This window comes from Cottoperca gobio, chromosome 3, assembly GCF_900634415.1.
Source record: "Cottoperca gobio chromosome 3, fCotGob3.1, whole genome shotgun sequence".
NCBI classification, from domain to species: Eukaryota; Metazoa; Chordata; class Actinopteri; order Perciformes; family Bovichtidae; genus Cottoperca; species Cottoperca gobio.
In genome coordinates, this window is record NC_041357.1 from 12,396,885 (window position 1) to 12,420,237 (window position 23,353).

General features: G+C 41.4%; 1 protein-coding gene across 9 annotated transcripts in view; it reads right to left on the minus strand.

Moving 5' to 3' along the window:
• tle3b (TLE family member 3, transcriptional corepressor b) overlaps window positions 1–11,643 on the minus strand; it is a 30,155-nt gene extending 18,512 nt beyond the window's left edge. For 4 of the 9 annotated variants that reach the window (XM_029427459.1, XM_029427476.1, XM_029427444.1 and 1 more), the window contains exons 1-7: window positions 11,163–11,643; window positions 10,402–10,629; window positions 9,722–9,822; window positions 9,479–9,542; window positions 7,242–7,286; window positions 1,195–1,257; window positions 323–427 (exon numbers count right to left, since the gene is read on the minus strand). In XM_029427459.1, the coding sequence (XP_029283319.1) occupies window positions 323–427; window positions 1,195–1,257; window positions 7,242–7,286; window positions 9,479–9,542; window positions 9,722–9,822; window positions 10,402–10,425 (402 nt within the window). In that variant the 5' untranslated portion in view covers window positions 10,426–10,629; window positions 11,163–11,643. The remainder of the gene's footprint in view (window positions 1–322; window positions 428–1,194; window positions 1,258–7,241; window positions 7,287–9,478; window positions 9,543–9,721; window positions 9,823–10,401; window positions 10,630–11,162) is intronic. The other 5 variants (XM_029427485.1, XM_029427451.1, XM_029427491.1 and 2 more) reach the window with 3 other exon arrangements.
• Between the last annotated feature and the right edge of the window lie 11,710 nt (window positions 11,644–23,353).

The window sequence follows — 23,353 nt, forward strand, 5'->3', positions numbered from 1 at the left end:
GGACATAGTATTGCTGGTTTGTATTCAGTCTGAATGTTCAAATGCCACAGACAGGAGGAAGAAAATGGTTGCATATAAATACACCAAGCTACACTTGTTCCCTTTTCACCCCTGTTTCCCTCCTGAATCTATTACCCTTTCCCTTATCCTTGACATGAAACACTTTAACTGAAGCGCATAAAAAGGTGAAATAAACCCGTAAGCATAATGTTACACGTTTAAATATTCTATATGTCTCTACTGGAGTGCCTGCCCTCTTCTATGAGTGCAGTGTTGCCCCTGGCCTCAGGTCAAATGAAGTAAGAAAAGGGGGTATACACACAGTCAGAGGCAGATTGGGAAGTCCACGTACCCCGATGATCGCATTCAGCTCAGTCATCGTCACCTGCTTGGCCCGTTCAACAGCCTGAGCCACCTGCTGTTGATGCTGCAAGACACATAAACACAAAGATTAGATTCCTGATGGAGAAGAATTCACAGAAGACTGAAAAAGGCACACGTCCAGGCCTGTACTGATGGTTTACTGAACAAGTCTACCAATGGGCTCTTTAGCTGAGGGGGGAAATGTGCTCCATAATGCACTAAAGTAATTTAATCCTATTCAAGGACACAACAGTCCCATAAAAAGACTGATAGTAGGTAGAGCACGATATATAAGAACAAGAGTTAAGAATTGAATCAAGAATATAACAACCAACAAAGCACAAACTCCGTACAGTATTGTATCCCCGAGGCATAACTTCCATCCATGTGGGTGCTTTTACCAGCTGGAATAATTTCTGAGAGAGACAGTTAGAATAACTGTGCCAGGAGATGGGGACAGCCAACTGTAGTTTCCTACTTAATAAAAAGGCATTTGTAGGCTTGATTTAAAGTTTCTTACATGTTTAGTCTCACAGTGCAGAGCTGCACTCTTTAGGGAGGAAAAGCAATTCAAGTAATTAACTTGTTTTTATTAAATGTATGATTGAAATGCATTATTCAGTAGTGTTGTGCTGCTAAAACAGTCTATCTTTTCATAGTTAACATAATTGCTTAAAATCTGTATTCCTATTTTTTTTCCCCTTGTACTATATAATATGCCTCGTCATTCCCGTACATCCTTTTGACACAAACACCAACCTCCCAGTTACTGTGCATGGTGGATGAAATTATCCTCACTCTTAAAATGCTGCGAGCTGGAGTGACACTCACCTCTTGTGACAAGAACGGCATGATCTGAGCCAGAATTGCATTGAGACGTTTGGCAATCTCAGTCTGTAGAAGAGAGAGAAAATGTTATAATGATAGTCTTTCAGTATACTGCATACTACAGGCAACACTATAATCAAGCATTTAAACTACCTATAAAACAAAAGGGTGTGCGTCTGTACACACACACACACACACACACACACACACACACACACACACACACACACACACACACACACACACACACACACACACACACACACACACACACACACACACACACACGTTTGCAGCGTCCATCTGGATAGACCCTGTATTTCTTAACTAAATTGGGACCGCCTTAGAACAAATTTACTTTGCCCTCTCTCCTGCCTCCATTAGACTCAGGCCTTATTTCATTAGGAGGCTGAAATATGCTAATACCATCTGGCTGGAGAGGCCATAACGAGGTCCATACTTCATAATTACGGCCCATAGAGAGGGGGGTGGGGCAGGCTGAAGCAGACAGGTTAACTCTCTGGTCCCATCTATCAGAGGCATCTTTGGTATCGACCACAGAATATTAGCAGGGAGAGTAAGATGATACTGTGGGGATCGACGAACATAGAGCACTTTACAGCGCTGCATTTGGACAAATGGATATGCCCGCCTACCGCACTTGAATGTCCCAAGACATTTTGCCCAAACCCATTTCCTTTTCTAAAATCTGTGAGAGGATGAAGAGGAGGAAAAAGGAGAGGAGCACAAAAGTAGAATAAAGGAGAGGGGGAGGGTAGTGATGAATGGTGAAGTGAAACGCTCTGATTTGACACTAAGGTAATGTAGTTTGACTGAACCGGGGGAGGTGAACTAATTGATTCTGAGAGATTAGGGGTGGAGGCCCAGCAGGTGTGTGGGGGTGAAGAGGTCCTTCCCGCCGTTTTATATGCCGCTGCATTCCACTCATTTTCTCCCTTAACCTTCTTTGACTGTGAAAGGGGGAGGGAGGAGAAGAAACGTGGAAAAAGGGGGACAGGAGGTGCCGGTGGCCTTTTGCACAGCTCTCTGTGTCACTCTTTTCATTTTGGAGGAGGGGAGACGGGAAAAGAAGGAGCGAAGAGGAGGGGGGGCACAGACCTTTGCTGGCCTGTCAGGAATTATCTCACAACCTCCTGTCTGACCTTAGACTCACTGCTTTCTCTCTCCATCCAGCCTGCCTCCCTCCCTCCTCCTCCAAACACTCCTACACACCCCTCCCTGCTAATCTCCAGTACTCTCCTCTGTGCCCTCCCTCCTTCCTCCTCTTTCTCTCTCCTCTTCCCCTTCTGTTGCTGGGGCAACGCTATCTGGCACGGCTGATCGTTATGTAAATTGTGCTGGGGCCCTGACCAGAACGGCCTGTAAAATCATATTAGGCGCAGCAAAGAGGCAGGTCATTAAATTGAATTTTCGGCCTGTCGATCTGATCGGCACGGGAAATTAATGAGGGATAACTGGGAGTGGGGAGGTGGGGAGGGGGTTGCACTGGGGGAGAGGGGCTGACATAGAGAAAGAGAAAGAGAAAGAGAGGGAGGGAGCTCTATGGAGACTCATAAACCATCATCATTAGCGGGGGCTGGATACAATGACACACAGTAGGATTAGAGTGTTTCAGTATCACACCACTTCTCTGGAAATGGCTGCAAGGGGAGCAACCTGGGGCTTGTAGGAAACAGCGGTATGCTGATACACTCAGCTATTAGAGCAACGACATTACAAACCCTCACCACAAACCGATTCACCAAGAAAGGCATCCATTTGTTCATAGCAAATCACCACTCCAATGGAAGCCAAAAACATTCATGGATTTCAGGTGCACTCTGCCTTTTGTGTCGAGTTGTTAGTGCGAGCTGGAGCACCAGGTGCTTTGAGCGCTGAGATCATGTCGAGCTGTGTCAACGGTGTTTTAAGGTTAAATGTTCCCGAACCTCTTAGCTTCCTCTAAAATTTACCCACAGTCAAAATATTATTTTGGATGCAGGAAATAAAACAAAAAAAAAGGAACAGACTTCCTTTGTGTGGCCTAATTATTAATGCTGTACATTAAACCCGTCTCATCTCAGCTACAATATCAGAGAATGTGAGGGCAAGCACAACTCGTGCATCAACCGTAAAATCCGCCATCTGAATCGGCCCCATCTTGTCCTTTCTTTTTCAAATTGAGTCTCCCCACTCTGTTCAGACAGAGTTCACACATGTTCGGGAGGGCAAATGGGCACATGGCTTATTTACACGACTTTTTCACAGCCATTTGGCAGAGAAAAAACTCATAACACATCACATCCAATGACACGCAGCACTCTTAAATTACTCCCTCTTTACTTTGGAGGCACTATTTTCCACAGTGCTTTTAGTGACAGAGACAGGCACTGGAAAGAGTTTATTGTCACTTAAAGCCACTAAAAACAGAAGCCTTTGAGCCGGCAGAAGCTTTTCACTGCAGCTCCACAATTACAGGTACTCAGGGTTGTCTAGTAGCACCAGAGCTTGGAGAGGCTCTCTCTCCATTGCATTCTTCTGTCAATGGTGCATTGAAAGCCATTTGGCTGTTTGTCGCTCCAGGCATTAGCCCCCAAGTGGAGAACAGAGTCTCTGACTAGGATTCAATTGGCAAGAAAACCAAGTGGCATATGACGGTGATGGTGTTTGGGAATTATCTTCTCAGCCAGAGCAGAGTAAGAAAGAGGCACTTAGAGGTATCTTCTACATTACAAATGCATGAAGAATATTTTGTATGTGCATGTCATTCTATTTCTCACACACACACACACACACCATCTGATTTCAAATCGCCACGTGAACAATATTTTTTAATAGATCTCATTTTGAATTATGCAGTTTACGTGTAAAGACACACACTATATATTTTCTTCCATTTAACCATACTAACACACAAAACTATCCTCAGCTGGTTGCGTACATGTAAACACACACGCACACTGTGTAACACTGTTCTACCAGCCCTTCTAGCCTGGCTATCAAAATAAAGCATGTCTCACAGCCTCCAATAACCTCGTCAAGCTCCCTTGAGAGAGCGTGTGAGTTCTCGTCGTCAGTTTGTTTTGGCTTAGAGACAGGTCGGCCATCATCACCTTGGCAAACAATTCCAGGAATCCTGTATAAATTATTCATTTGCACAAGCTCTTTTTCTCCCTCCCTCTGCTCCTCCGTTCACCCTCTTCCTCCATCGAGGAAACAGACATGACTCTCCTTCATGAAGCACTTTGTTTCCCTCATTCACTCAACAAGTGAGGAAATGGATACATACAACAGATGCACAAAATGGCTACCTAAGGTGCAACAAAAGTAAGCAGCCAAATATAATAGCATGGTATTGAATCCGGTTATTGTTAAGTCTTCTATTTATGTTCCTTGTGCTTTCAATTTACCAAACGAGAGAACTGAAATCAAAATGTAGGCAAGTGTACAAAAAGATAAACATGGACCACAACAGAGAACAGAGGTAGTGAAAAACAAAGCAACCCCCACCACCAAGTCAGCAGGGCATGTTGCTGAGGCAGCCTAATGAGCTGCGCTAATTAAAATCACTTATTGACAGCAAGCGAGGGTGATTACCTCCACCCTGCACTCTTTGCCATCATAAGAGACACTGTCAAAACAAATTACCCCCCGGCAACCGCACAGATCCCTTCGCTAGTAACCATTCAGCCCAGCAGCGGCGTAGAGGAAGCTGCGTGTCTGTCGGAACTTCAATTACAGTGGTTGTGTGCAAAGACACATCTTCTGCTACCATGTAAGGGATATGAGTATTTATTTATATATGCATGTGTGGTTTGTGCACATCCCCCTGCTTTTCAATCCAGCTTTGTAGCGATAACAACAAAGTGAGTTTATCATGTCTTTTTCCACTCTGCAATAAATCTTCCAACACAAACACAAAGTAATGTGCCTGCCTGCATCCAATAATCCAGCCTCCCTCCCTCCCTACCTACCAATAACAGGGACAGCTAAGGGCTGTCTGTTTACCTCTCGCTGATGTCATCACAAACACTCGTTCACTGGGGAGGGGAGAAGGGAGAGAGAATAAGGGAGGTGGCAGGAATCATGCATTATTCAGAGTGCTCCGCCGACTCCACCGGGCTTATTGATAAACAAAGGGGATGCACAGGAGAGGACCAGTCGATTAACCCATTTACCCTGAAGCCTCTCACTCTTTTCCTGTCTCCATCCCCCTTTGTTTTGTCCACTGCACTAGCATCCACCCACAACAACCAGCTCCACCCCCACCCTGCAACCTTCTTGTTGGTGATAAGTGCCTGACAGAAAGCGCTCAAGAACAGAGGGGGCTATAACAGCTAGTTAGCACACACAAACGCACAAGCACACACAGTCTACACCTGATGAATTGTGCCGTGTGCTGATGTTCCAACTGGGCTACCCTCCCACTGATGCCATTAACCTTCTGGATCTGAGAGTCATAAAGCCTCCACCCCACCTCTCTCAGTCTCTATCTCCCCCTCTGACAGACTCCCACTCTCATACATCATATCACACAGCTAATGACACAAGGGCCATCGTTCACATCACGTCGTTGGGGTAGGGGTGCAGACAGAGGAGGGTGAAGCAATGAAAAGACATGAGGGCACGAGGAGGAGGTGGAAAAGGAGAATTGAGGAGGCAAAGGTGACCGAGGGAAACAGAAGGCAAGACAGAATGAGAGAAAATGGAAATGGAGAAAGATAAAAGAGGGGCATCTTGAGATCACGGTAATATTTTTTTCTTCTTTTAAAGTGAGCTGAATAAAACATTATGCTAATGTCTGTTAATAGAAAAGAAAGCGTAGGTTTTACACGGCTGACTAAAAGGCCTCGGGTCAGATCTTTAGCTAAACCGACATTTTGCATTGTTTTTTAAAAAGGTGTAATCTGACATTTAGTCAGATTGAGCATTTAGGAATATTTATGATTTAATGCCAATTGTAAACTGTAACTAACAACTATTTTAATTATCAGATTCATTTTAATCCATAAAATGTCACAAGAATAGTCCAACATGACAAACAGAGAGAGCTTGTTTTGTCCAATCAACAGTCTGAGATATTCCATTTAGAATAATATAAAAACAAAGAAAAGAAGCAAATCTTTGACTTTTAAAAAGTTAATTTAATGGTTTCAGCCCTACAAAAACACATTGAGTGAGAAAACATATTTCCAACAAAAGTGTCAGGAGACATCAAGATGTCACCAAGACAGACAAAAAAAACTACATTTAAAAAGTAATTTAAGAAAACACTTATTTTGATCCCAAGGAAATATGAGAGCACAGCTGACAGAAAAGCACTGCTGGAGCTACTAAGCTGTTTGTGTCTTGCTCGGGGACACTTCAGCAGGATGCAGGGGCTTTAAGCTCACTAACCATCTGGGTTGAAGGATGGTTTCTACAAACACTAAACCAACATGCCTCAAAAACTCTGGACATGACAGGCCAAACCAACAAAGAAGCCCGATGTGAAACGTAACCACTGCTTCTAAGGCGTAGATGATTTTAACATAACTGACCCCCCCCCTCCCCTTTTTCTTCATGCCTCCAGACAACTGCAGATATTGTTGCCCTATTCATCTGTAGAAGTCTTTCCACTGCAGCATGATGCCCAGTGCTGGGTGGCAGCTGAACTAATGAGCTTTTAGCCCGGCTGGCACTGGGGACGAAGACACAGAATAGTGCAGGCATATGTGCGCGCACGCGCACACACACACACACACACACACACACACACAATCAGAAGGACAAACCACACAAAAAACACATCCTCGCAGACAGTCTGCCAAATACTTCACTTTAATCTTATCAAACCATCCCCATCAGGCAGCGTGCCCTTCGTGTTGTTTAGTATGTCAGCATTTTCACTACAGGAAGCCAGTATGTGTATGCCTCCTAAAGCCATTTAAGGATGTGGGTAGAAAGTAAGGTCAGGTGTGTGTGTGTGTGTGTGTGTGGTCCTCGATCACTAGGGGGGAAAACAACAGTGTTTTGGCTGTACACAGACCATCCCTGATATGGCTACATACCTGTTTGTGCATTTCAATGTTGAGCCCATAGGACATCTCGTAGTACTGTAAAATACAGGAGAGAAGATAAAACATTAATACGTAATAAAGCACGCCCAACAACTTTGTTTCAAAGACTATTCAAATATGCATTTTCATTTGTACAATGAAGTAAGTAGAGGCATTATCCCAGATATGTATCCTTTGTGATATCTATATTTCTTGATTGCGGTCAACTAAATAGAAACCTCAAGTTACTTGTGACTTTTATCTACCGAGGAACGGAGAGTTTGGCTGTGAAGAAAATGGTGGTTGATTGTTATTACATTTTTATCCGTCCTCTAAAGCACCCAAACAATAAAAGAGACGAGTTGAATACTTGTTGCAGCACAAGGGGTGAGCTATTAAAAACACTCTGACATTTACCAAAGACGTTAACAACTTCGTGTTCCGTGCAACCACAGCTGACAGACGATTGGCTACCGTTCTCATTTACTTCTACTGGGCACTGCAAGTCTTTGAGCTAAACACACTCTCTGTGAATTCAAAACACACGCGAACGGCACTACCATCATTGAAAACAACATTATCTACTGATGATTACCAAAAGCTTGTGAGCCCACCAACAGATACAAACTAAAGCCGAGTAGTTTGTCTGTTTTGTTTATCAAACAGCTTCCATTTATTATAGCTACTCCCACCACCTTCTGGTTCCTCACAGGGAAAATAATATTTAACAAACATACTGCTGCGTTTGGTTTAAGTCATTTCTTTCATGTACAAACGAGATAAGCTCGCACATACACAAACTAAGAGTGAGGTCTAAGTTTCAACACTCGTCAGATAAAGGATGTTTTTTTTCCACGCACACAATGCAGAAGTTACTGTATTAGAAATAACCTTTGAGTTGGGTCTTCTTTGCAGAGACACGTATTTGTTGTGTCTATATTTGATCAGCTCTGAACTGAGTGAAATGTTTTAATTGCAGTATTGAAACAGTTTCACATTTAACTCCTTCACAGCTCCATAATAAAAAACTAAGCACCTATTTTTAGGGATTCAAGGAATCCGAGCTCTCAAGTAAGGTTTTCAGAAAATGGTAAAAGTGCTGTCACACAAAGTACACACACAAGCAATGTAGGGCTGTACAGCAGTTTGACATTACTGGTTACATGACTTTAATTGAATTGTATTGTAATAATATTTAGGGCTTTAACTATTTACTTTAAGCCCCGATTAAACCGTTGACCCGTTTCTCATATAACCGACTGCTCATTTGGTCTATAATATGATCACAATAGAGAAAATATGCCCATCACAATTTCCCAAACCGACCAACAGTCCAAAACCCAAAGATATTCTGTTAACCGTTATAAAAAGACTAAGAAAAGCAGCAATTTCCAACATTTGAGATGCTGGAATTAGCTAATGTTTGACATTTCTGATAAAAAAATTACCCAAGAAGACTTAAAATTCTTAAAACAGTGGCTGATTAATTTCCTTTTGGTTGAGTAACTGATTAAACTAGATGATATGATATCACATCATCCTCTTACACAAGTCTGTTCTCCACATTAGCGATTGAAAGCAGAGTTTTGTCTGATAAAATACAAAACGGTGGAAAGCGTGTAGTTCACGGCACTGAACATCACTTTGATAATATTATGTGAAATGTTGCATTCATTTCCCATATTGTGATATCAATAATCTAAAAATATTCTCATTTATATTGTGATGGTGATTTCTCAAAAAACGCCTGGCACCAACAAGTAGTCTATTATCTTTATGGTTGTTCTCCCCATATCTGAGAAACCCCTGGGTGTGTCTAAAGTGTCTGAATGACCCAATGGTTCACTGTGGGTTAAGAAGTTTTTAAAAAATACAGGAAACCATCTGATTCATGCACAAAAGCAGCAGACCAGTCATTAACCCCCGTGGGCCATGTTGGGTGTGTTAGGGAGGGGTGGTGGAGGGTCATAAAGAGGACCCCAGAGCCATAGAGGGGGTCGTCACACCCAACAATCAATAGTTGGACATTTGACCCCTGCTAGAGTTACAACCAACACCCCCACCCTGCACCTTCTTATCCAATGAAACCAGAAAACACTGGCGAGAGTCAACGATACAAAGCAGGGACAAAGGCTAACATGGCCTTTGCTAAACACCAGGGCTGCACCACCTGTGACTGTTCACCTGAGGCTAAAGGGAGGATACGGCTTTAAATCAGATTCACAGATTTTTACGATGACAGTCCTTACCATGACGTAGTGACGCTGCATCTCTGTCTTTTCATTGGCCAGTTTATCGTACTCCACTTTAAGACTTTAGGAAGAGAAGAGAGAAATAAAATGAGGCGTTACATACATTTATTTTGGTATATTAAGCAAAGTAAAACAATCTGAACAGTGTATGAAGCTAGAAAAATGGAACAAGACAGACGCAGCTTCCTCTTCCTATTCTTTGCATGAAGCCAATGATGTTTACAGTAGGCTGGTCATTACCTGTGGTACTGGGCCTGCAGGAACTGAAATTCGTCTTTGATCCTGTCGCAGGACTCTGCTACTGTGAACTTGAAGCCAGGCTGCCCTGGCTGGTGAGGTGCCTGAAACATGCAAGATTGGAGATACCACAGGTGTAAATAACGCAACCACAGTCCAGATAATAGTCCCATCTCTCCCTAGCCGCCCCCTTCTCTTTCTTGGTAAACAGTTATTTTTTCTTTTGATGGTTTGTCCTCACATTTCCCCTGAGCCCTGGCTGGCAGAATAACAATATGTGCACGGAGAGTCACTTCATCCCCAAAGTAATGTTACGTTATAGGCAGAGGATGGTGAGGGAGGGATTAAAAAACATACATAAAGTTGTGGTTTTTCAGTTTGCTTCACAAAAAGCACAATTCACCTTTTAGCCGTGTCAACATGTGAGTTCAACATACTGCATTGAGGAATGTAGTCGTATTACAGCAGGAGGCAATGATCTACTTTCCTGAGTTCAACCAAAAGCTCTGATCTTATCGCCTATAAACACGATCTTCCAGTTTCTCTCCTGCCAGAGTGAAGCGCCTAAGCAGACCATAAATAGTAAGGTGTGGATCAGCTCCAGTCTGACGATTTAATTAGGCTACTTTGAAGGGCGGTGCATTTGCATCAATTTACAAATAGTGACAAAGAAAGCTACTTACCGGATGCCGGCCTTGTGGATACATGTCGTGTCCTTTGCACGAGGGAATTCGGTGCGTTTTCGCTCTCTTTCTTTCTTTCCGTAATCCCAGTGAAGGTGCGGTAAATCACCGCCACCCCCTCCCCTGTATACGCAGGATGGCGGCGGACAAAGCCCTGTTCTCGGCTGCGAGGCGCACACTCAGACCCCGACCACTGGATGTATCACCTCGTCGGCCTCTCCTTTGTACCTATACAAAACAGAAAACGAGGCACAGCTGAGGAGCTGAATCACTTTCGCAGCAAGCGACTGTAGCACCTTGGTTGTAAATCGACAGGAAATAAAGCTTTATGAACTTAACCGGTTTATTATCTACTCCATAACAAAATGAGAATCAAAAGCTTTTTTTAAAATCGTAATTAACATTTTTATCTTTTCATTCATTTCCAATTTTTGGTCAATAATCTAAATCTGTCGCCTGGATTTGCATTACGCAGTGAGGAAAAACAAAGAGTGGCAGCAAAATGTGTTGTATCGTATCAAATAAATCCCAAAGTTGATACTTTTGATTACAACCTCAACGACCTGATGGCTTTGTAATTCTCGTAAATCTAACGAGTTGTCTCCCACAAAGGGAACAAGAACACACACAACGGGGTTGTTTAGGTGGTCCGGGGGAAAAAAAACCCCGAAAACAAGGAGCTGCTGCTTTCAAAGTGGGCTGCCATAAAGCCACACCAACACCCGTCTTGTTAGCGGTTCTCTTCATGTCGCCCTTTTTACCTTTGTCTGGGCTGATTCCTCCCCTGTCTCTGCTGCACAGGTAACAATAATAGTATCCAGACACGAACAGCGTAATATCCTTCACTTGAAACCGTCACCACGGAGTGATAAGGGCGGAAAATGTCCGAAGCCGTTTCTATTTTTCATACACTTCTTCTTCTTTGCCCCTTGAGAGTCCTTTAAAACCCCGGTGATCCCGAGGCGGAGAGCGTCTCTCCGTCCGGTCGGACGTTGAAATACCCCTCGATCGGGACGAGTAGTTGACCGCATACAACTTCAAAGAATATTAGATCCAGTAGTAGTACACGAGTCTTCCAGTAAGTCCAAAGATTATTTTTTTGGCGAGTAATCGGGTTTTTTTCTAATGTCGGCCGTTGTGAAATATACCACTAGCTTGCTGTTGGGTATACCCAGTTCCTCCGCCGCGCGCTGTACCACACACAGACTGTGCACTGACACGAGGAACCGACTGCCGAGAGAGGGCCCTGCTCTAACCAATCGCGTTCTCCGAAAGGAGTTTAGCCATGGTGACCAATCACACCGCGGTATCCCCCACGTGGGGTGTGCAGTGCACCTGCGATCTGATTGGGCTGCGGTATGTGACCTCACATGTTCGCCATTTTGGATTTGAAGTGACATTCGGTGCGTTCAACAACTTGTTCAAAACAAAAGGCAATAATTTATTATATATCAGTGCATTTCAACCGGTGTTTCAGAATTTTACATTATACGTATTCACCTGCGAGTTTTATCATTAAAAACTATGTCGTTCCAAACACTGTATGCTGAAGTAAACCAGATAATAACCCTACCACCTAATTTTCATTTTAATAAAAGTATTAGGCTGTAAATGTGGTATGTGCTTATAATATGTGAAGAATTATAAGTCTGAACCTGAACAATAGTTGAACAGTTTCTGCTCTCAATTCAAGGAGAAGTACAGAAGCAAAAGAATGAGAAATAAGTCATGTAACTATGCCAAGAAAAATAGAAAGCACATAGAATTAATTCAAGACCCGTAGTGCAGTAGAAGATGTGAATACGGCTTAATCTACAGCAGAGTGTCCTTTGAGTGACTTGAATTGATCGACCTATTTCTAACGAGACCTCAAGCATCTACAAGCTTCCCTATCAGCAGCACTAGGTAGTCTACAACACGTCTGCGCGTGAGGATATCAGCCTATCAAGAATTGCTCACTGTGCCGGCCCCCACGTGGGTCCTCTCCCGCCCCCTACACTGCATTCTATCCAATGGTGTCGCAGCTGTCTTCCTGCGCGGCTCACGATTGGCTCAGGGATGGAGAAGCTGTCAGTCAGGAGCCCGGGTTGTCAATTAAACCCACGTTGGGTCCGGCGCTGACAAATGCCTGTGCTGCTCTCCCTCCTGCCTGCGAATAGTGCCTGGAATGGCTGCTTAATTAGCTTCGAATGGCTTTTCCTTTCAGCTCAAACAATCTGTCACTACCATGTGGTAAAAAGAGCCTTGCATAAAACAAAAGCAGGAGGAAAAAAAAGCCAGTAGGGGCTAAATATCAGTTTGATTCTCCCCCCTCTTCAATACCCTCCACCATGAAAACATTTGCTGCAAAACAAAGCTTTTACCTCGCTCAAACATGGGCTCGTTTCACTCCTCCGTTTCTGCCCTCATTTTTCTTAGAAAACTCTATTTATTATTTGTTTATCTTGGTGTCCATTCAGTACACTTATATTTAAATTTAGAAATGGGGTTTCTGAAACAAGTAGATTGTGTTTGGCTAGACCACTAGGACATTTATCATGTTATGGGTTTATTAAGATTTTGTTAAATGTTAGGGTCAGTATTTTGATTGTCTTAAGATAATACTTTTTTCTAAGTTTAAAATAAATGTATCCCTATCCCTACTATAATCATGTTTTTATTGTAAAGCACATTGTAACTTTGTTTTTGAAAGGCGTTATATAAATAAAGTTATTATTACTACCTCAAGATTATATCAAAAGTGAACTCTTTTGATATGCATGTATTTGACAGATGTCAACAGGGAAATAAGAGGAAACTTCAACTGAAGTGTGTGGAAAATATGATACAAAATGTCATAAATGAATAAATATTTGCCAGTGACACAATCTAGAACAACTAAATCAGATTAGAAAACGTGAATTATTTGTGAATAATACTTTATGGCCGTTCCTTGATTGAATTTTTTTTTTTTCAATTGTGTTTTTAACACTTTAGAAAAGCATTTCTAAAATGCAGATATAACTACTCAAACCTAAACTCAATGTTATTACATTTGATATAATTTGCAAAGTGTACAAAAGCCAGGAAGTATACCACATTTTTGCACACAACTATAGCGAGCATGCTGCGAGCTTTAGCTGTTGCTTAGCAACAAATGTATCCCTCCTGCAGATACTCTGACATGAGTTGGGATAATAACTCATAAACTGAAGGCATGTCAGTAAGCTACACACTCACCGGGAGACTTTAAAGAAGAGTTTTTCACACAAAGCTTCCCTAATGATGAATTATCTTAACAGTCGTGGTTGTAATCAGAGTCGCTGGAGTAGAAACAAACTGTAAACTGTGTGAGCAACAAACTTTCTGCACTTCTCAAAATCAAAGCTTCCTGAGGGAACTTGACAAGTTCTCCCAGCTGCTCATAACACACACTGATTTACACTGACCAACAGCACCATGTTGATGATTCTGTTTTTCTTAAAACATATATTTAGTTAGACATGTAATGGCCCTCCATCATTATTATATGAAAAGGTCACTTAGAATTTACAATTTCTTGACGTAAAATAGCAAAATGCATGAGTAGCTTTGTAAAGTGACACAAATAGACATTTTGAGAGAATTGTCCTTCCTTGCCAGTGATGCACCTGAATTGTGCTGGGACCTAACTCAGGTAAAGTGCAGGTGCAGAATGGCATAGATATACAGACTTATTACAAATTAGGCTTTAGTGTGACACAGCCTTGCCAAAAAAAAGTGGAATTATAAAAGAAAGGTTGCATAAAGGTTCATTATGTAATCCGAGCTATAATATGGTGATATATTCCAATGTATGTATATGTTTGATATATTTAATGAAAAAGTATGAAAAGTTCATTGTTGAGTTATGAAAAATGTTTTGACTATCAACTCATCTTTCTGTAAAAGAAAAATATCCACTGAAATAATTTCCTGTCTGCCTCTCCGTTGTTTGACCTTTGACCTTGAACACACATACTTGCAGAGTCTTGGCTACATATGTACGAGAAATAGACCAAGAACAGATACACAAATTCAGGCTCCAGGAGCAATTTAGTGTAGCCTCCTTTGTAAAGACCATGGACTTGTTGCCCAAAAGCATCTCCAGGCTAAGTGGTTCCAAAAAGCATAGTAACTGAGGAGGCTCTCAGTAATGTTCCCAGATTAACGAGTACTTCCTGCTTACTCGAAGGAGGCTAAAGGCGTCTTAAGAACCTCTTAGACTTGCAGGAGAAACCAAAAACAACATGTTTTATTTAAGTTTTTCATTTTAGGTCCATATTTTTATCATGAACACCATCAATTCTTTTGCACAATTGATCTGCCAAGTTTATGTCGTCATTGTCTTCCTCCCTTTCTTGTCAACTAATGTATTCTGGCTGAAATGTCACTTTCCTGATGGTATATTCTCTATTTATATAAGCGTGTGTTTGTCACACACAGTGAGTCTAATGCGGAAATGACAGCAGAATGACATTCACAAATCACAATAGACCTGCTTATTTGTGAAACGTGGAACCATCACTGTCTTACTCTAGGTTTAATAAAAGTTGAAGCATAACGTCTTTCTCGAGCAGCAGTTAAATCAAAGTTTACCCTCTTGCCATGAATCATAAAGCTGAAGACTGTTTTAATTTATTCTTAACAATTCCAAGTAAAATACATTTCTTTGTGCCGTCTTTAACACCCACACAGATGTTTTTTTGAAATAAATAACATGATTTTCAGACAGATAAATGTGCAAAGTTATATTAAAGTGTATTCAGTATCACCTTCAGCACCACAGACAGCCAACGTTAAGTAGCCTTTAACAGCGTGTGTGTCCACTCGCCGTTAAAGAGACAGTATGTAGGATTTGGCGGCATCTAGCGTTGCGAATGAATACCCGTCCGCTCACCCCTCCCTTTACAAGAAAGCAAAACAAGCCGAAAAGTACAAAAGACTGTGGTAACGCCGTGGTATCTTTCAGGACCTTCACCTCGCTGAGAGGCTATACTACACACTGGCCCATTAAGTTTTGCTTCGTGGGAAATGTACGTAGAAATTTAAGAGGGCCCGGAGCAACATCGCCATCCTCGTTAAAACACTGCAGACCACTGATTGATCAGAGAGAATCATCATTACAACAAGGGACATCCTGCACAAACCCGCCATTTGTAAATACTCAGGCTGCTGTCAATGGCGATCGCATTTTTATTCAGGCGACAGATGTATAAAAAAGTGACTCATTAGAGACTCAATTACCAAAAGGTATGAATGCTAATTTGTCTCTATCAGAATATGGCGACCTGCTCTCTACACACTTTATTCTGGTATAAATTACTGCGAGCCTTGAAATTATTGAATGTCTATGTGTACTTATGTGTAATGAAGTTTTAGGGTGTTAAAAACAGAATAAACCAGTTAATTTGACAGACTGAAGTTCCCAAAAAGATGCTAAAAATCTCTTCCAACACCTCAAATATGGGATGCTGCCAAGATTAATGAGGGAGAAAATGACTAGTAAGTATTATATGATGACTTGGAAGTCACTTACCAAGGCACTATTTCAACCTACTAATTTCCACGTTACTATACATGAAAATGACATTGAGATGGTTTTTGAGAAGTTTAGAAACTATGTACTTCTCTAAGTAGCTTTTTCTGCTATTCACTTTATACATGATTTATTACATATTATTATTACATTACATTACATTATATTATTATTATTATTATTATTATTATTATTATTATTATTATTATTACATAGAAACACTGAAAACATACACGTCTATTTTGTTATTTTAACATAAAGGAATACAAAAAGAAGTATATAATGAGTCTGTCAAACGAGCCACACTGCTCGTCCACATAATGCCTTCGCAGTCGAGGTCTTAACAGGTCAACATTTTTGGACCTGGTGCGCATAAATAACTTTTAAAAAACACCCAGATTTGAAAGGCACCCAAGGACAGTCAGACCCACTTCAAATAGATCTGGGGATAATGATACCAGAACGACCCGAAACGACCTTAATCGAGAAAGGCAGTATGATGTGCCACCAATTAACGAGCAGCTGCGGGCCGAAATGGAAGCAATACATGTAATTTTCCTCTAGATTTCACACTTCACACTCTCCATATTGCATTAAAAAACTATCTTTTCTCCATTGATGATTATGACAGAACACATGATCTGATGGTTTGCTCTGATCCCCCTTGGGATTTGAAACATTGACACACAAACCCGAGACCTACGGCAATACAATGGGATACTAACAGACCCAATTAGACTGAATATAATTTAGACCCTTCCCACTTTGAGGTCCTGGGCCAGGTCTCTGTGGGTATGACCTGTGATGACCTCTAGTTTGCAGTGTATGTTGTATGTCAAGTATGCCTTACAGCTCTTTTTACACTGTCCAAAATCAACTGTAATCAAATCTACATCATCTTCTATTCATCAAACTGTATCTCAAGCAGGCCGGTACTGTTGATTTATGCAGAGTTGCTGGTCAATCGTGCTGATGTTTGTCAGTGTGCTCTGCGCTGAGGATCCTGGGATTGGTATGTGTAGCTGCAGTGTAAGGATGTGGGTTATCTGGGAACTGGCAAACACAACAGCGGTCTCCCCAGGTCCGAGACTCTGATTCAAGAACCACACACAAACAGACATTATCATACAGCTTCATCTCACACTATGAGGACCGTGGATATGTCACACACACAAACACACACACTCACACATAGATCCACTTTTTATCCCACTCAATAGAGAGTGGCCTAGATTAGGCAGCAACAAAGGATTGGGCTTCACCTCTGGGATAAGGGGGGCGAGTCCACCCTTGTAGACCTCTGCACTGTTTATTTGCACTGGAAACCCAGACGCTGTGAAACTCCCACTCTGAGGCACTAGGCAAATATTGGGGCTATTTGCAGAGGTGGTTTTAATTCTTTACAGAGCAATGATTGGCTCTTTTCACTCCCGTCTCTGCAAGAGTTTGGCCAATGGTTTCCTCCAGCCTCATTCAGCCACCTCCCCACACACCAGCCCCAAAATAAATAGAACTAATGTATATTTTCAATGACTTTAGTGGCCACCAAAGAATCAAATCCCATTTATTCTGCTCATGGTATCACATTCTCTGCTGAAACAACTCCTCTGGACAGAGTCTACAGCTTCTATAGCAAACCGATGCTTGTTCCTGCTTCTGCTGCATACAAGGATCTTGATACTTCCTGAGAAGAGAAACCATGTTCAGTCGCTTTGAGGAGGCCTGCAGTGTGAAAACAAGGAGGGGCTGTGCAAAGCAATAAAGCTGTTCTTGAGATTTTTGGTGGAATATGTGAGAAGGTTATAAATGAAGAGGGATTGCATAATGCTTCAAAGGCTTAACATTGATTAGCGCTTTTCTTCTTGTGTAAGTAGTCTCACCTTTGTAAGGTTGTTTGATTATCAGCATCCATCAGATTAATTTCTTCATCCATTCAACTGTCCGCTCTTTCAGCCATCCCACTCACTTTTTCCTTGGAGGAGTGCAAAGTGGGGCCTATTTCCAGAGCGGTCCGGTTGGTGGGATGGTCGCAGCAGTATTGTGAAGCACCCACTGACTGGGGATTATTGACATGCTTTCACAGGCGGGTTCAGGCCATGAAAGGAGACATTCCTCGCCACAATGGACCCAGTGTGTGTCGCGGGGGCTGCAGACATGAATAGGGCCCCTAAGTGTATCACTGTGACTCGTCAGCCTGTAATCAATGCAAACAAGATGAAAGGGCCTTATCAAAAGAGACAAACACAGACATGAGTAGTGTCTGAACAAAAAAGGTGAAGGCCTTTTTTGGCAAAAGTCCATGCATTTGTTTGTCCTATTGACTGGTGTGTATACTGCATGTGTGTGTGCACATATGTAGGCCTACACACGTGCGTGTTTGGAGAAGAAATAGTGGAACTGAACACATGCAGTCTTTTCTCTGATTGTCCATTTCATCATGCCTACAGAAAGTAACGTGACAGGTATGACATGTCAGCAGAAAACAGGAGGAAAAATAGAAGGAGGAATAAAATACAATATGGAGAATATTTGTACTCCTGTTTTCTGCTGATATAACATACCTGTTAGACTACAACGGAGTAAGCTGAGTTACACAGAACTGATTTTCAAATACAGAGAGGATGTTGAGGAATTTCTTGTTTTTAAATCCTATCTGGTGCTTTGTCGTTTTCCCTCCTTGAAAGGAGGCCACATCCTCTGAAGAGAAAACCTGTGACAAGTAAGGTTTGTCTATCGTAGCAATTTGTTAAGGTACTAAAGGTAGAGTGAAGAAGTGAGAAAAGACAGGAGGCTCCTTACAGTGCCTTTTGTTCCTGTATTTTAAGAAGCCTTGGAGATGTTAACACTCTGAAAGACTTGCCTTATTCCAGTTTGTACATTATCTGTGAAGATGTTCGGATTCATTCCTAGCTATATTTTATACGGCAGTAACAATCTGCAACTAGTATTGTTAAAACAAAGAGGATAATTCAGATTAAAAGCCTAAAAAAACATATCATTAGAATTGTAGTTTTGTAAATACAGCTTACATGTAAATGCAGGTTAGTTGAAGTGTTGTTGTATTCTATGGACCTATCGCCCTGCAACGAAATATTAAGCACTCATTAAATTTGAGTATTTGTACACAAAGCGTCAATCTGGAGTTCATGGTTGTTGATACCGAAAACATGAATTTGTGTTTTTATCAGACTGCTCTGCTGAGCATTAATGAATTAAGAATGGCTCTGCCTCTGGTGCTGTTTGTGATTAATGAGCTCATTTAGTCAGCACTCATTGAGCCCGGGTCTACAGGCCAGCCCGGTGTAAGGCTCTTTAGTGGGTTGGTGTTATTTTTTGTGATTACCGTCCAAGTGGCTGCTGTAAGAAGCAGGTCAACAAAACGACCTTATCCTGTCCTTCAGCTGGAGAGTGAAAGGGAACCTGGTGATGACGATGAGGCCCACTTCGCCTTTACCAAGTGAATGATAACACAGCCAGGGAGGTGCCAAGTACCCCTTCTACTATTACTGCTACCAATGAAGAACAGGTGCTTGGCCTGGCAACTACGAAAGCCCTGAGAGGCAAGTGAACAAATTATCTGGGGATCCATTTGGGTAAATGAAATGGTAAACAATCCCTAAAACATAACTGTAAGAAAACAACACACACTTATTATCCTGACAACAGCAACAAAAGTGTTCCTCCCTGTTTTCACAGATAACATTTAACACAATTTAGTTCAGACTTAGAAAATGGATCAGCAGATTTTTATACATACGTTTTTTTATATATTACGAAACCTTTTTTTTCCAATTACGTTGTGCTGACAATTGTTCATGGATTATGTTAACAGGCCGTGTTGTTTTGAGTGACTGAAGTGCTACATTTATGTATCACAGCAGAGTCACTGGTGGGCGGGCGTACAGCGCTCAGGGTCCCGTCGGTGGTTCGCTTTAGGCAACAAAAGCGCTTCAGGTTAAGATTAGGAAAAGATTGTGGTTTCAGTTAAATGTTGACAATCACATAGTGTCTCATGATTCAAGTCACTCTGGACAAACCAGAAAACAATCTTTCCTTATTTGTAAGATGATCAATATGATAAAGCGTTATTGTTAAACTAATATAAGTTTAATTGAGCATTATTATAATTCCCATGGTTTTACAGCTCAATAATGCGGTAGTCACTTAGAATGGATTTTGCAGGCATGATTGGTTATTTATATGGATAAATATGTTAATTTCATTTTGGCGACTTGCCGCATATGTTAATTAATAACATTTCCTCGTTATGTTGATAGAAAACGTAACACGACCGGTTTTACTTGTCGTGGCCAATTAGTTGTATATGAATGTACATTTTAGGAGACAGGTTTGGGTTTAGAGGGAGATATTATCTTATTGCTCTCCACATAATCATATCAGGCAGCTATTATTTAGCATTCATTTTGTACATATCGTCATACATTATTATCATGATTTTCAGAACATTAATCTTTGTCCTTATTGTCCCTTTATAAAAGAGACTACTTTGCATTATTGCTTACAGTCATACTGGTAGTTTCAAAAAGGTGATATGAAACCAGTAGGGCATTTTCTCATTATTCATGTGTTCATGTCACTATCTCGATAATCAATTTCTAGTATCATCTCCAATGTTCGCTCCTCTGGTTGTGTGCTTATGTGGTTATCAAGTTTCAATTTTGGTGGTTTTGTTTCGTCATTTTAATTTTGTTATTCTCAGGTTCACTTGGTGTTTGGGAAGTCACATGATCTTCTTAGAAAACCAGACCATAAGAATAACAAACATAAAACTGTTGCAAAGGCTGCAGCACGTAAAATTTGGAAATTGATTATTATTGGCGGAGGTTTGCGCTCAGCCGCGTGTCTTCTTGTAACAACGTGAAATCTTTATTAGAAACGAGGGGAAAAAATTGTCTACAAGTATGTGAGGGCAGCCTGACATCTTGGTGACATTTCAAAATGTCTTCTCTATGTAATGACCCTTTTTTCATCAGTCACTCGGCGGGCAACCTGAATCCATTATGGACCAGAGCAAAATATGGTTTCCTAGGGAACAAGCCCCTATACGCAGCGCCTCCGGACTGTAAGCAAGATGAGATTTTTGCACTCATGTATACTTCAGAGGGAATTGTGTAGCATTAATGCATGCTTATTAAAAGTATGCAATGGTGTGCGTGGCCTTATGTGCTGTTTTCGTGCATGTGGACCCTCTCAGCCTTGTGAGATAAATGGAATAAGTTAAATCACCTGGGAGATTGCAGCCAGGCCATTGATTTCATGGGTCATCAGATAACACCGGGACTTGCTGAGCACATGCCCTTCAGCACGAGGCGAAGGCTATCATTTAGCAGATCAATAGCTCTAATTACCCTCCTCCACCCACTGCAATAAATTCAGAACCTATCATATTGTGTTCAAGGAACTGGAATGGGGAAGTATGATATCGCTGATGTAATCGCACCAAGGTTACTGTTCTTATTAAAGCATATTTCCTTATATATTATATATTATATATATATAATATATCCTAGCTTCACATTCAGAACCACATTAGCTTCGTGTTAGATGTTTTCTTTCAGGAAAAGACTCGATTTTGCTTTAACCAATCACATCCAGCCTGCTGTTCTGATTTTATTTGTAGTCATCACTGCACCAGCTCGCGTAATATTAGCATAAGATGACATTTTTTAGCACACCTAAGCAAGATTGCAGAAAATAGAAGTTGATAATGAAATGGTTATTTATTCAACCAGACATACATCTTACAAAGTGTCCTAATATGGGGAAATAATTCATAGTTTTCACTTCACGTCATGGCCCAGAGGGAACACCCACTGTTAGCCAAAATGCTAGATAGTTGTTGTTCAATTGGATGCACAAACCAAAGCGGTAACAAGCCAGCGCTGTGTTTCTACAGAATCGAAAACCGAGTGAAGAGGACGTTGTGGATTGATTGCGAGAACACTTCTCCTCAAAGCCACCAGACTCCATTGGCATTAACAGTTATTTTACCTCGCTGATCATTGGTCAGTCTTTCCAATGTTCCAACAAACAAAGTAAACCCTTAATTCACCAGTTAAATGTGAATGTGTGCCGGCTCTACACACTTACAAGATGTGTTATCATCTCTAATCATCACCTCTCAAACAGCATCATTGACCCATCCAGATCTTTTGAATGCTTTCATCTTGGCAGCAGTATAAGAGGATGGATTCTCCACAAGATGTAACGTTTTAATGATTCAAATACAGCTGTATATGGGTCACATGTGCCTTGCAGTTTGTTGATCTTTGCTTTTCCTCTTTTGAGAGATGATCTAAACACTTGTAGGTTGTAAAAGATGAACGTTTTACAGGCTTGTGCGGTAGCTCTATAGAGGTCCCAGTCGTCGTACCCTCCAGGTGGCTGTACCAGTCACATGACTATGACAAGATAAGGCAGGCTAGAAGATGACCACAAAGCAACAGAACAGAAAGTAACTGTGACATAAATACACCGCTTACGAAAATGCAGACTTCACCGGATTTGAAACCAATAAGCTCACATGGCACAAAATGGAAGTCTGTGCAGAGTTTCACCTTCACTCACAGGTCTAGTTAGATTTCCTCACAGCACCACTTCTGCTTGACGTGTCATTAACTCACACAGCCAAACAGCACCTTGTGTTAATATCTTCAAGCCGTCCACTTAAAAGCAATGCTGTTGTCAGTGTTATGCCCTCCCTCCGCCTGTCTCTCACCTCTAACATGCTGAGTGCTGCCATCCTGATATCAGGTTTCTCCACACTCATAGCTCTGCAGTGGTCCACTTATCACTGAGGCTGGCACGCTGCCCACTGCCCATCACTTTCATTCACTCTCTTGTTCAGACAAGGAAACAGCTCTTTCAGATATTGACATTTAGCACGATATAAACAAAGTTACTATTTTGTTGTGCTTAAAACTCCCTATTAGTAGATTCAGAGAGTGAAAAGTTATCAAGTTAGATTAGCTGCATACAGAGACTCTATTTAAATAAAAGAAATGTTTTTACAAAAAACATTCTCAGACGGAATCGTTATAAATCCCACAATGTTAAATGTTGACAGTCACGGCGCTCACATCTTGTATCAGCTACATTCAACAGTTAGTATCCTGCATGTTCGACCTATTAGCGCCATGTCTTTTGACAATGAATGTCTATTAACACATTATATAGAGGAATACACATAGTAATGGTGTGGCTTGCTGTGGGCTACTTCCTCCAGGAGATGGGTCTAATTGCTGGTGTTTGAGACTGTGTGCTTTTATTAATGGCGATGCTTTAGGCGATACATTTTGTGCTATTTCACATCTTCCCATCAAGTTTTTGTGTCAACAGTTATACATCACCAAATGGTTCCATGCCAGACTTTCAACACCACCAACTTCTAGTTAC